We start from the raw sequence: 14,628 nt of genomic DNA, 5'->3' as shown, positions 1-14,628 counted from the left end.
TGCATACTAGCACCATGCCCATGTATAAACTATTGGACTAGAGCTCCATGCGGATTGGGATGTTGCCCATTAAATGGCATAAATTGAGGTTGCTGCCCATGTGCTCTCCTTTGCATGTCTAGAATGCAAATGCCTCTTCTTGTGCTTTGACTTTTAAGATCCAAGCATTACATCATAATTTTTTGGGTGTTGAGCAATCTATGCCAATGCATTCACTGCATTTATCAATTGCACTAGAAGCATTGCATTTGTATCATCTTCCTTCAATGACTTAGAAGAAGTTCCACTAGAATGAGATACATTCGCCTGTGTAATATCAATTGCATTAGTGGCATCTCAAATATTGTTGATCAAAGTGAAAACTCTGAGCACTCTTGATTTAATCTTTAAAACTTGCCCTACTTCTTCCAACAGGTATTTTCAACTGTTCGTTTTAGCCATTGCCCCAATTAAAAACTCCGCAGTTGTAAATGCGTACGCTAATGCAATCAAATGACAAGATCACATCACAACAATCTCAAGTGGTATCAGGTTAAAAGAAAGCATGATTGCATTGAATTTCACTGATCAAACAAGACTGAACTCTAACAGGCCATAATCAAAGAGACATTAGAGAAAGCTATAGGTGAAGTGGAGATGAGATAAATACATTACTGGCTAATCCTGAGGAGCACATGAACCCTGTTTCCTTTTCCACAGCAGCACGAATCTCTGCAGCTAAATGGCTCCCAACCAAGAGTAGATAGTCACTCCTGCTTCTAACAACATCCTTACAATTCAATTTATCTTCCTCCTCATTTATGCCAATGACATGACCCATAAAGCTATCTAAATTTGGCATCAACAGAGAGCGCTTGAGCACCTCCATGGTTATATCTAGTGCAGCTTCATCCAGGCCTCTCCTGCAAGTACATAGATACATGTAAAGAGTATGCTTTACTTAAATGAAGAACACTTTTAAACAAAAAGAATATCCAAACTCTATCCCATCTTTCTTAAAAACTGAACCTTTCTAAAGTTCCAAAGCGGCTCAAAACAGTCATTATTTTCTTGCTTGAAGCTCTATATGGTGTTAGATCCTCTCCATTGATGAGCACTATATCTGGGCATCTGCAAGGTGCAAAGATAACACATCGATGCAGAAATCCATGTGAGAGATTTTGAAAATAGAGAAAGAAGGACAGATTATGATTTCCTTCAGAGGATTCTTAGCTAGTAGATTATACACCCATAATGCCTGCCTCACCGCTGCTTAGCCTCTTGAATAGGTGCCATTTTTGGTACACCACATTTGCGAGCGACATAGTTGCATGTAACAACCAAAAACTTCTGCTTTGGAAAATTTCCAATTATCCTTAATTAGTATAAGTCAAGATCAAGCCCACCAAATTTTTAAGCACTTCAATCTCCTCATTTTTCATACTTAAGTGTTCTTTTTCATGATAAAGAGTGGCCTTTAAATCACAGCAGTACATATAGTCCAAAATTTCTAATGAATTATCAAGTCAACCACCAGCACATTGCAAAAATCTAGAAATCTAGCATAATTTTCTGATTTTGAAATGTAACAGATTTTTGTATTTTTCAAGAGAATACTAAATACCAAAAATAGTAGCTCCACCCATTGATACTTGTGGGTATAACAACTCTCATAGCAACAATGCTCCATTTTCACAAATTCTTGCACCTGTCGTCTCTATTCTCCTTGCTCTTACCCATTGTCATCCGTTGCATTCAAAGAGCACACATCACACGCAATGGAAAGTAAACATGTCAGCAAGCATACTGCCATATCCTCAACCTGCTGTCTTTCCAAGAGCAGGAAAATCCAACTCTGTGACTTATCAATCATTCATGGTATCGTGGAAAGAGTATGTAGTCGAACCTCCAAAGTGACACAAAGAATGGCCCAAATATAATGATCTAGGCAAAGCTGCTCAACAAATAAGAGCATAATATTTGTCACTACTATACAAATTAAAATGACATGGATTCAAGGGCCCAAAGTGATGCATTGTCCACAGACACTTATTATTCCAAATGCTAGTGCACCTAAAATAGGCTTGGTGATGAACTCCCAAAGATCATGTATGTCAAGGATGAGCCCCAACCTTAAATTTCTAAAGAAAGCAATAGGTGTTAAGATTTTTAAAAATGCATTACACATTAAACCTTCACTGTCTCATCAAACAGCCCCAAAACTCAAATCCGCTCAGTTGCAATGTCCCATAGTCAAACTCCCCCATCTTGGGTTGGTTCCATCTCTACAAAGAGTGTGTGCTGGGTCACTTGCATCCCTTGTCATCTCTTCCACCCCAGTTGCATCCTTTGCACCTAGTCTTCATCACGTGACTGCCAGCTCCATCACTTGCTGTGGCACACTTTTTTCTTGCTGCTGCAATGGACATCCTTCAGCTACCTGTCCATCTCCAATGAACTGCATTTGTTCCCAACCAGCTGTCCCCAGTTTCTGGCTTCAGCACCTGATCTGCCCTCTCCAGTTGCCACCCTACTGATATCCACTTGGAGGACAGCTGTGTTTTGGTTAAGCTAATGTCCCACCACTATCACCTTGCTCCTTGTGGACCATCCTACTCCAACTACACCCCCAGATGTTGCATTTTTGATGCCTCCCACTCTGCACCAGATTCAATAGACTCCAGATCTGTCTCCATTAGATGGCACACTCTCGCATCTCCTCTTAGCAATCACGTGTGTCTTATGTGGTCATCTCTTGCCTGTGAGCCTTAGTTTGAGGCAAACGAGGTCATTAGAAGCTTTGACATTGTCTTTGTCTATCATTTTATGTGCTTTAGGCACTTTAGATGGGGAGGCACATTAGTGCATTTCTTTTTGGGTGCTTTTGGCTGTCTTGGGGGCCCACATTTTGGGCCTGGCCGCTTTATTACCAATTGTAGTCCTAGTTTGCCTATGTATAGGTGGCCTACCCTCCCACTCTCACTATCCATCATTGATCCTTCGTGATCAACCAGCCCTCCTCATTCTCTCACCCCCTACTACCGTTTGGTGCCTGCATGAACGCATAGAGCTGCCCAAAAGCCACCAAAGGCATTTTCATGGGCTATGGTGATGAGGGTGAATTTGGCTACAGAGTGTGGTTACCTTAGTCCAAGAAAATTATTCGCAGCCATAATGTTGTATTTAATGAGGCAAATTTGCTAAAATGCTCTTTAGCCTCTAATGAAGATCTGAAAAAGGTGAAATTTCAGAGTTTACAGCCACCCATAACTTCAGAAAATGAGCCTCAAGGTGCTGTACCACAGGCTGAAACTGATGATCAGCCGGTTACTTTTGAGCCAGATGATGATGGACAGCAAATAGAAGCACAAGGAGGTCATGGACAGCAAGATAGGCTTGCTGATTATGAAAATGCAGGTGCTGGAAATGAAAATGAAGGTGTTGTACCGCATGAAAAGCATGCTGAAAATGGTTTACAGCAGCAAATGAATGCTGAAAATAATATACCTCCTGATGTAGACCCAATTCCTGACAATGTTGATCATTGGGTACGCACGTCTACACGCGTAAGAAGGCAACCACATAGGTTTGACCCCTCCTTTCATTATGTAATGCTTACAGATGAGGGTGAGCCTCTTACATACAAAGAGGCCAAGTCATGTGAGTTCAGCAGTAAATGGGAGCTAGCTATGCAGGAAGAGATTAAATCTCTATATGCAAATGATACTTGGGATCTTGTGTCATTACCAAAGGGAAGGAAGCCACTTCCAAACAAATGGGTGTACAAAGTCAAGACAATTGATGGGAAACCCAAGTACAAGGCAAGGCTAGTTGCCAAAGGTTATGCACAAAAGGAAGGAATTGACTTCCAAGAGGTCTTCTCACCTATTGTGAAGATGACCACTTTACGTGTGCTTTTTGCTCTTGCTGCTGTTTTGGATTTAGAGCTATATCAAATGGATGTAAAAACAGCTTTCTTGCATGGTGACATTGATGAGGAAATCTACATGAAACAGCCTGAGGGCTTTGTAGTTCCTGGAAAAGAACAGATGGTGTGTAAGCTAAAACGCAGCTGTATGGGCTGAAGCAAGCACCACGGCAATGGTACAAAAAGTTTGATACTTTTATGCTATCTCATGAGTTTACACGCAGCCATGCATATCATTGCTTGTACATGAAAAAGGATACAGATGGCAGCCCCATAATACTTGTTTTGTATGTGGATGATATGTTACTAGCTGGGAAAAGAAGGACTAGCTTGGATGCTTTCAAAAATCAGCTGAAATCAGCTTTCTCCATGAAAGATTTGGGGAATGCAAAGCATATTTTGGGCATGAGGATTCGTAGAGATAGAATGCAGAAATTGCTGTTTTTATCTCAAGAAAAGTACATTGGAAAGGTACTGGACAGATTTAACATGGCTGAAGCTAAGCTTTTTGGGGTACCCTTACCTCCTTATCTCAAGCTTAGCAAAGCCAATAGCCCGAAAGATGAAGTGGAAGCAAATGCTATGAAGGGAGTTCCTTATGCATCAGCTTGTGGCTCTCTTATGTATGCTATGGTTGCTACTCGTCTAGACATTGCTCATGCAATGGGAGTTGTTAGCAGGTTTATGTCAAATCCTGGCAAAGCACATTGGGAGGCTGTCAAGTGTATTCTCTGATACCTTAAGGGTACACAAAGAAAAAGCATTTGCTATGGGCAGGGTGCACTTAGTTTGCAGGGTTATTGTGATGCAGACATGGTAGGTGACTTGGACACTCGTAGGTCCACCAGCGGGTATGTCTTTATAGTTGCTGGTGGGGCTGTTTCTTGGTGTTCCAGGTTGCAAAACATTGTTGCACTGAGTACCACTGAAGCTGAATACATATCAGCTATTGAAGCTTCTAAGGAAGCTATATGGTTGAGCAGACTTGCGGATGATCTCGACATGTCTATGGGTACTGCAGTTTTGGGATGTGATAGCCAGAGTGCAGTGTATCTGGCTAAGAATGCCATGTATCATTCACGCACAAAGCATATAGATGTGCGATATCACTTCATCAGACAGATTCTAGAAGATGGTCAAATTGTCAGAAGTGGAGCAGCGGTGGAAGCATAAACATGTGCTGAAATAAACTGCTGAAACACAAGACAAAAAGAGAAAAGAAAAGAACACGATACAAATGAGAACTCAGATGTATGCACGGGAAATGGAATCCATATATCTGAACACGAGACAGTCACATACAACAGTGAGTCACTGGCTGCGTGGGCACTGGCACTGGCACTGGCTCCTCTCTCCACAGAGTCTGCAGATGGTGAAGATGATGATGATGATACTGACTGAGGAGGAGCACTAAGTATAAATAGGCTGAAAAAGTGGGGAGCAATAATGCTGGTCGGACAGCATTTAATGCTAGCCAGCTGGTGCATAAAAATGCTCCACTGGCATAAAATGCCACACCAGAAAAATACCTAAAATACCTAATAAAAATGCCCAGCCCAGATCAAGCTCAGACTCACACATGAGCTGACAAATACTCTGCTAACACCCTCTCTCAGATCATGAGTGATCTGATACAATACAATAGTACAATGAAAAGGGATCAAAAACTAGACAACATAGAACCACCAAGTAGAACCATGGATACCCAAGCAGTGGGTGATCAAGCCACCACCAAGGTGCCTCGGAGAGAACCTGATGTCGATGTCGATCGTACCAAACACCTGAAAATAGAGAAGATCATAGCATGTCTCTGTGTCCATCACCAATGTCTCGCAGGAGCATACAAGACCATCCTGTCAAAAATGCCCCTGAACATAGGTGACCATGGATTCCCCGCCTTTGGCCAGACCGCCAAAGTGTCCCCTCATGTGAGCTCCAGACGAAAGCCTCCCGCTCTCTGTCAGATAACCAGCTCATCATGAACCTGGATGTCAATCCCAGCTCCAAGATTTGATTCCGCCAGACTGAAGTCTATGCGTCAGGGACGTCCCTCTCTGGAACCTGTGCACCTGTATAAAAGTATAGATGAGGCACGGCTGCCCCATCTGAACACCCGCTCACACTCCCTCTCTGGCACAAGAGAGTCGTGAGGGATGACCTCATCACCACCACTAGAAAGCAGCCGAGGAAGGGGCCACCAAGCCCTTCCCGCGATCCGAAGAAGAGGATCCCTTCCACGCCTTGGACTTCACCTTGGTCGGAGGATCTAAGTCGGAGTCTGATGAAGGAGAGGACTCATCGGTAGAGTCAACATCCCGCTTCGTCTTCTGCTCCTTCTTCCTGGAAGCTGCTAACGTCTTGCAGTCCTTCCGCAAATGTCCCTTCTTGCCACAGTGGTAACACTGGGCCTTCGACTTCTTCTTCCCGTCACCCCTCTCTGAAGCTACATAAGCCTCGCCTCCATAATGTGCCGGAAGCCGCCCCTGTAATCTCAAGGATGTCTCATGCTCAAGAAGCATCGAGGTCATATGTGTAAAACTGACAGGAGTCGATGACGTCTGCGCCCGCAAAGCATTGGCCACTCCATCAAACTCCGGGGGGAGCTTGTAGAGGACCGTCCCGACGAGATGCGCCTCGGGAAGAGCAGATTGCATGTGCCGAAGCTGGTCCTGTACCTGCGCATTGTAGTCATATTTAGCATTTATTGCTGGCCAACCTGATCATATTGAGGACATATTTTTGTCCTATATATTCAAGCTCCTCCTCCTCACTCAATGGCTTATCTACCACCACACGTGGAGACTCTGTGGAGAGAAGCCAGCGACTCACTGTTGTATGTGTTGGATATATGGATTCGATTTCCCGAGCATGCATCTGAGTTCTCATCTGTATTGTGTACTTTAGTGTTCTTTCTTTCCCTTTCTCTTTTGTCTTGTATTTCAGCAATTTATTACAGCATATATTTATGCTTCGATTGTTGCTCCACTTCTGACATGGTATCAAATTTCAGGTTCTATGCTTTTGCTGTACTTTCTTTGCTGATTTCAAGACTGTTTTGACCATCGCTGATCACGCAGCTACCGCTCCAACCAAGCAACCTGTTTTTCCTACGTTTTTGCTGACGTCCGCATCCATAAAGCCTGCATCAGTCCCTCTCCTACTTGGGTGTCATTTCCAGCCTGCATTTTGGTGTTTCTACATCACCTCCTAACTGGGCAACTGCATTATGAGGCCGTTTTTGCTGTTTTAGGCAATTTATGTCTTATTTTTAGACTTTTCGCAGCAGTTTTCTTCTTGTTTTGGTCAAATTTTGGTGAATATTGCATGTGAACTCTCATTTTCTGCAATCTATGCTTGTGGTTTGGCTGCGTTCACTCTCCAAATACCTTATTTTCTCTACTATTCTTCTAAATCCTCAATCGATGGCTCCTCCGTGCACATCCACTAATGATAAGTTACATGGACCTGACTATGTTACATGGAGTGTTATGATGAAGGCTTGGTTTATACAAAAGCGATTATGGTACGTGGTTTACGGAGCTATTGAACGTCCTCAACTGCCTTCTCCTGTTCCCATTGATTTTGATGAAGAAAACCATGAGGAAGCGATGCTTACATGGGATTCGGATGATGCACATGCTTACTCAGCCTTGCTTCAGTGTATTTCCAAAGAAGTCCTACCAGCGATTACCCCCTGCAAGACATCTTCCGAAGTATGAACAAAGTTGCAGCTAATGTATGCGGCACCTTCCACCATGAGGGCAATTACTCTTTATGAACAGCTCCAACAAACTCTATTCGAGGCCAACGATATTATAAATTCTTTTCTCCTTCGTATGACCCAAATCCAAGACCAACTTTAGCAAATGCAGTCTGCCCTTCCAGAGGCTGATCTTATTGGGCTTGTACTCTCCAAACTCCCTCAGTTGTTCAATGGAGTGGCGAATGCTTTGAGGGTGCAAACATCATCGACTCCTTTCAGTTTTACACATATGACCTCGATGCTGCTTGAGCATGAGGCATCATTGCGGTTACAAGGGAGGCTTCCATCAGGTTCTAGTGAGGCTTTTGCAACTTCAGAGAGGGGTTCAAAGAAGAAGAAATCGAAGACCCAATGTTACCATTGTGAGAAGAAATGTCATTTATGGAAGGACTGCAAAGAGTTAGTGGCTTCTAGGAAGATGAAGAAGAAGAAGAAGAAGACAAAGTAGGATGTGGACTCCTCCGACGGGTCATCATCTGCCTCAAACTCAAACTCCAATCCTCCAACCAAGGAGAAGTCCAAGGTGCGGAAAGGATCAAAAGGCTCCTTCCTCAACTGCTTTCTAGTGGTGGTGGTGATGGCATCCCTTACAACTCTCCAGTGCCAGAGAGGGAGTGTAAGAGAGTACTGAGATGGGGCAACCGCACCTCATCTATACATCTATATAGATGCACAAGATCCAGAGAGGGATTTCCCTGACGCATTGATTGAAGTCTGGTAGGTTCCTATCCTGGAGCTAGGATTAACATCCACGTTCACAATGGGTTGTTTCTTTGACAGAGAGCGAGTTTGGTTCCTAGTCATGAGCTCACATGAGGGGGCACTTTGGCAGTCTGGCCAATCCATGGTCACATATGTTCCAAAGGCATTTTTGACAGGATGGTCATGTATGCTACTGAGAGACATTCGGATAGACACAGAGATATGCTATAATCTTCTCTACTTTCAGGAGCTAGTACAATCAACATCAACATCAAGTTCTCTCTGAGACACCTTGGTAGTGGCTTGATCACCCACTGCCTGGGTATCCATGGTTCTACTTGATGGTTCTATATTATATGGTTTATGATTCCTTATCATTGTACCATTATATTGTATCAGATCACCCATGATCTGAGAGAGGGTGTTAGCAGATATGTCAGCTCATGTGAGAGTCTGTGCATGCAGATGTTGGGCACATTATTTAGGATATTTTAGGCATTTTTCATGGTCTTCATTTTGGTCATATTTAGCATTTATTGCTGGCCGACCTAATCATATTGAGGACATATTTTTATCCTATATACTCAGGCTCCTCCGCCTTACTCAATGACTTATCTGCCATCACACGTGGAGACTTCGTAGAGAGAGGAGCCAGTGCTGGTACCCACGCAGCCAATGACTCACTGTTATATGCGACTATCTCATGTTGGATATATGGATTCAATTTCCCAAGCATACATCCATGTTCTCATTTGTATTGTGTTCTTCTATGTTCTTTCTTTCCCTTTCTTGTTTATCTTGTGTTTCAGTAGTTTATTACAACATATATTTACGCTTCCATTGCTGCTCCACTTCTGACAATACAATGTACTTGATGTATTCATAATGTCTATTTAAGAGGCAACTATCAAGCAATTCTATGTGTATCTATTTTCTCATTCTATCAAACTTATGGCTTTCCTTATTTTTAATCCCCCTTGAAACACAAGGAAAACAAAATCACTTGACCACCTTGGAGTAGTTAAGAAGGCACCAAGGGGGGTGTTAAAATATTTATATGCATCCATATGTGTGATGCCTTCCTTGTATGCAAATGTAATATAAATCAGAGCTTGTATGCAAAGGGATGAGAATGATAAGTTGGACGGATAAAGGTGTGAGTCAACACATTAAACTAGACTAAGTACAATATACTTGATCCACTCATATGCCTATTTAAGAGGCAAGTACCAAACAATTCTATGTGTGTCTATTTTCTCATTCTATCAAACTTATGGCTTTCCTTATTTTGGATCCCCCTTGAACTCTATCTCCTTCAAAAAATACAAATATAGTTATAATTGTCCTAAATATAGTAGCCTAGCAGGTAGCACTTGGGCTCATAATTGTGAGGTTGTGGCTTCAAGTCTCATAATTGTGAGGTTGTGGCTTCAAGTCTCGCTCGGAGCATCACTTGATTAGACACCTATGTCCACATGGTGTTGTGGGGGAAGTCCAAGCTCTTGCAACTTGAACACCCAATTGGTGCTCCTCCTTCGTAGGATTGCCGAGAAGGAGTGCCGAAAAGGAGGGTCTCAATGCAATCAAGTTCCATTGTTCCTTTGACTTGTGAGCTATCCTATCTATGCATAGGAATAAAGAAAGTGCCAGCATGGCTCTTGCCTACTCTCTTGGCAAATATTTGGAGGGGACCCACCCAATATTTGGAAGGGAGCCCCCCCCCCCCCCCCCCCTTGAGCATTCAGGTGTGTAGGTCTTATCTCGGGGTATAAAGAACAGCTCATGAGTATGCAATATAAAGGTGTGTGAGGTACCAAGATATAAATACAGCTCACACTTATGCAGAATGAAGATACAGATACAAATCCACTGTTTGTCAAGGCCCCCTACTTATATCAGAAAAACAGATTCGAAAACAGGCGACAATGTATCAAGAATACAGACCGCAATGAATCGGCATAATATTAGAAAACACATGAAGCCCCTTACTTGGGTGACACCAACGGGTCTATCCCGCAGATGGGACCGTCTCAGAACTTCGTCCTGGGCATAGAAGCAATCAACATCCTGCAATGGAACAAAAGGTTTCCAGTTTTGGTTTTTCTTCATGATAAAAGTTCAATCTCTGTTTTTTAATGTATTGATGGTATGCATGCGATTCCTCGTTACATTGAACCGCAAGAGCTTCAAAAGAGACAAAAAGAGAGAAGGGGCTCACGAAATAGGCGATAACTCGATGGGAGTTGCAGGCATCATCCATAGCCATACAGAAACCTTCTGTCGAGCATGAAATACATATGATCCCTCTTTATATTATCCTCACCATCCCATCTGATTCGTTGCCACTCACACTTCAGCTTGGCATACGCTTTATTCCTGTGCCCCAGACCGTCGGCATGCAACGTTGGAAACTGGGCGCGAACATGGGAACAAAATTTTTACATACCAAAAACCTACACACTTTGCAAAAAAGTAAAAATAATATGTTTGTTATTTTTTCATTGGTTGCAAATACAAGAAGTGCACCCTTGTCCATCACTTTACAAATTAGACACAGAGACTCTCCATCCAACAATGGACGGAAGTTCATATCTTTAGCAACTAAACAACAGGTTGTATCCTCTCTGGTGTATAAAGAATTGCGAACACTGAGCCCCCAAAAAAGTACTTTGATTGGTTAACACCACTTGCAAAGTAGGCACACACTATTTGGTATATAACCGGCCTAAGGTTTAAGGTAAAATGAATTGCAAAGTTTCAAAATCAACAACATTACAACCAAAAGAGAATGCCATCATTGACACTTTTGAGAGAGAGAGGAGAAGAGAAAAGAGGAGTGGAGAGAGGATGTGCACATGTGCTAATACAGCAAGTGTATCACCCCCATGGGGTCGAAATCACTATCAAGTCATAGTGTGTATTATTTCTATCATGAATAATGGTACTTTGTTAAGGATTGTCCTCAAAAGTCATTGAAGGCGAAGAACCCATAAACATCCGCCAACTCAAGCAATGCAAAGAAGTGGATAGAGCCTCCCCCTAGAAGTGGGATGTTGATAAACATAAGGCTCCTCAAAAGAATGACAAGTTTGCATCGAAGAGCCAAGAGTCTAAGTTCATGAAAATAGGCAAAGCTAGCACTAAGAATATGCCCAAACAAGCATAGAGAGTGGGAGAGGGAAAGGATCTTGCCAATTATTGTCGTGCTTCTTTACTTGCTACTAATGCTTTGCACCATAATGAACGTCATTCTTGTTTGCCTCCTATAAAATATTGAAGATTACTTTAAAGCTAAAGAAAGGCATAGAATTTACAATATTAAAGTACATTTGAAGGCTAAGTTTGAGATTCAGGGGGAATCTAATCATGCTAGTCCTTTTCAGACCTTGTAGGTTTTAAAAAAAGAGATCCAAGATGCTGATGGGACCCTACATCACGATGATTTCTCCATTTTGAGAGCATTCACTGCTTGTCAATCGGCCATTGTTGGGCAACAAATGCCTAATAGAGAGGATTATAAAGGATACTTGGAGCAGCTACTTATCCCTTGCATTGGGAAGGTCACATTAGAGATAGCAAGTATGATTGCAAGTATTTTCCCTATTGATAAAGTGGAATTTATGGTTAGAAAAGTGAAGGCGAGAAAATCTATAGGCCTCAATGACATTCATTGGTCCTATCTATTGAAAGGTAGGGCCAATTTGTCTTGATCAATAAGATATGCACAAGGCATATACGACTGCATCAAGTGGGATTTCATATTGGTAAATGTTGCTTTTCAAATGCATCTGCTACAGTAAATATTAATGGAATCCCATCTCAAGAGTTTCAACTCAAGAGGTTAGTTATAAAGGGATATCCCATTGCACTCCTACTCTTTGCCATCATCATTGACCCATTGTTGAGCCCCTTAACCATACAACAACGAATTATTAACCAAAATTGAAAGAGACACAAATTGAACAAGAAAGAAAATACATGTAAGAGAGAAGAGAAATTGAGAAAGCATATGCAACACAAGATTGGGTACAATGTCCCCCTGTGCATGGGTGATCACCTCCCCCATGCATATATGTATAATATTGAAATTATCCTAGTGTGGTCGTGTTGGATATTCCCCTCATGCCCTCTAGATTTCTTCCTTGGCTAACTTTTGGATATCCATTATGTGCCTATAGTATCCATGCATAGTGGGCATTTTCAAGCAAATCATTTAGCGTATTGCACACCCTACCCCTACCCTCCCACTTGTACTCTTAGCACTTATACTCCAGTTGCTTTTGTGCTCAAAATACATCGAAAGCATTCTTTTTATTCTTGCTTTCCTCACCTTGCATGACTTGCTTTTGTGCAAATAAATCAAAACACACTCTATTCTAATAACTTTACAAAAATAAATTTTTGTCTTCTTTAGAAAATACATCAAAATAAATCTATTGCGCATGTGTGCACGTAAAGTCCTTACACTAATAGACCTATACAAAATATAATATTTTCGATAATATTTTTCTATGCTATGAAGCACATAAATTTCACCATTAAAATATGCACACCAAAATAATAAATTCTCCTTAACTCCATCTAATTATCTACTCACCACAACACAAAACACATTAGTATACTTCCATTTATCTACCAAGCATAAAGCAGCCAGTATCATGGATGTGCACGTGTATGATAATCCATAGATCATGTGGTGAATAAACAAAATCCACATTAACAAATTTCAATAAATATGATTCCATAATGCCCATTACTTATAATGATTGCCCACATGATTCAATCTAGTGCTTTGAAGGATCTATCTCTTCCTAATAGCTTACAATTCTATCCTCAACTTTTTGTTGATGATAACTCCAACCTTGTGGAAGCTAACAAGTAAAATTTGCTACTTTATGAGATGTATATACCTATGAGAGTGTAGAATAGAAGCGAAAACACAAACACAAAGAGAGAAGGGAAGAGAAAATGTGCAATGAAAGAAGAAAATATGCATTGAACTTTAAAAGAAAACTCAATATAATGAGGACATATTATTCCATGCATGTAGCCCAAGGCATTAGTGAAAGGACACCGAATCAGGCTGATGACAAAAGGCAGCACCAGAAGATGGAAAAGAGTCACTATACATCATACCTTGCTAAAACATGCAAAGAAAAATGACCAACCAAATGAGAGGCACTACTATAAATAGTTAAAAGTGCCAAAAACTAGCCGATTGCCACCTAGAGCAGCCATAAATGCTAGTTGATTGCGCAACATGAATAATATAATCAAGAAAAATATTGTGGCCATCATGAATGTTGGTTACCCCATTTTGGTCATTGTGAATGCACTCCACTTTCACTTTTTAAAAATGCATTGAGCTAGAAAATAACTAGTCAATGTGAACACTCCTAATTCTAACTAAAAAAGAAATGCATACTATAGAAAGAGCTATCTCCTTCATCAGAATGTACTAATAGTTAAGTGTTTTAGCTCCTAATATCCCCATCTAACTCAAATTGACACTTACCAATAGGAGATAATAATGCATGAAAAACATGACTATTAGCACCCTCTCCTAGATCTTGGATGTGGCGGAAGGCCAAAGAAGATGAAATGGATGTAAGAGTGGCAAAATAATTGCCAAAGTTAATGTAGTTTGTTGATATAGTCCATCGATAAAGAAGCTCCTTAGGATCCTTGGAATCCCGCTTTGAAACACAAAGGGCGAAGGAATCCATAAAGGATGGGAGGTACAACAAAACCACCAAAGGAGATGGTGGGGGATGAGATGGAACTTCTCGGATAGATGGTGCACAATCGAGAACATATGCGACTATGAACTACCTCAAAGAACCCTATACAATGAAGAAGAGTTGAGCCTATAAATCCCTCTATCCTGCCAACCTATCACCACAATAGCTCTTGAAGAAGAATCCTCAATAAAGACGACCTACTTGGTGAAGAAGACCCAACTACCAAGTCTAGCAAGGCCATAAATTGAGAGGAGTGGGAAGCCCAAGTCTGGAACATATGGATTTTCAAAATAGAGCTTGATGAATGATCATGCAATAATGGTAAAATGCCAACACCACTAATAGACACCAATGAGATGTAATCAATAATGACTTTACCCTCAAATGGATGGAGATCCTACAACAAATCTCCACAAGGAGTCAAATGACTTGAATTACCATTGTCAATAAACCAAGGCCTCTCTTAAGGTAAGGCATCCATTGAAGAAGACTCCTCTATCTCATGAACATGAAGA

The 14,628-nt window shown here is 41.4% G+C and overlaps 1 protein-coding gene across 3 annotated transcripts in view; it reads right to left on the bottom strand.

Annotated features, from left to right (window-relative positions):
• LOC148020347 (uncharacterized) overlaps nt 1–10,909 on the bottom strand; it is a 38,100-nt gene extending 27,191 nt beyond the window's left edge. The window contains exons 1-5 of one of the 3 annotated variants that reach the window (XM_087700656.1): nt 10,591–10,909; nt 10,362–10,439; nt 1,247–1,329; nt 1,009–1,110; nt 650–902 (exon numbers count right to left, since the gene is read on the bottom strand). In XM_087700656.1, coding sequence (XP_087556782.1) covers nt 650–902; nt 1,009–1,110; nt 1,247–1,329; nt 10,362–10,439; nt 10,591–10,638 — 564 coding nt within the window. In that variant the 5' untranslated portion in view covers nt 10,639–10,909. The remainder of the gene's footprint in view (nt 1–649; nt 903–1,008; nt 1,111–1,246; nt 1,330–10,361; nt 10,440–10,590) is intronic. The other 2 variants (XM_087700655.1, XM_087700657.1) reach the window with 2 other exon arrangements.
• Nucleotides 10,910–14,628: the final 3,719 nt, after the last annotated feature.

Source organism: Lygodium microphyllum, chromosome 19 (genome assembly GCF_053477565.2).
Source record: "Lygodium microphyllum isolate KBCC chromosome 19, Lygodium_microphyllum_v1.1.10, whole genome shotgun sequence".
Lineage (NCBI taxonomy): Eukaryota > Viridiplantae > Streptophyta > Polypodiopsida > Schizaeales > Lygodiaceae > Lygodium > Lygodium microphyllum.
Note: the sequence above shows the minus strand (reverse complement) of the source record. Positions and strands in the feature narration are given on the sequence as shown.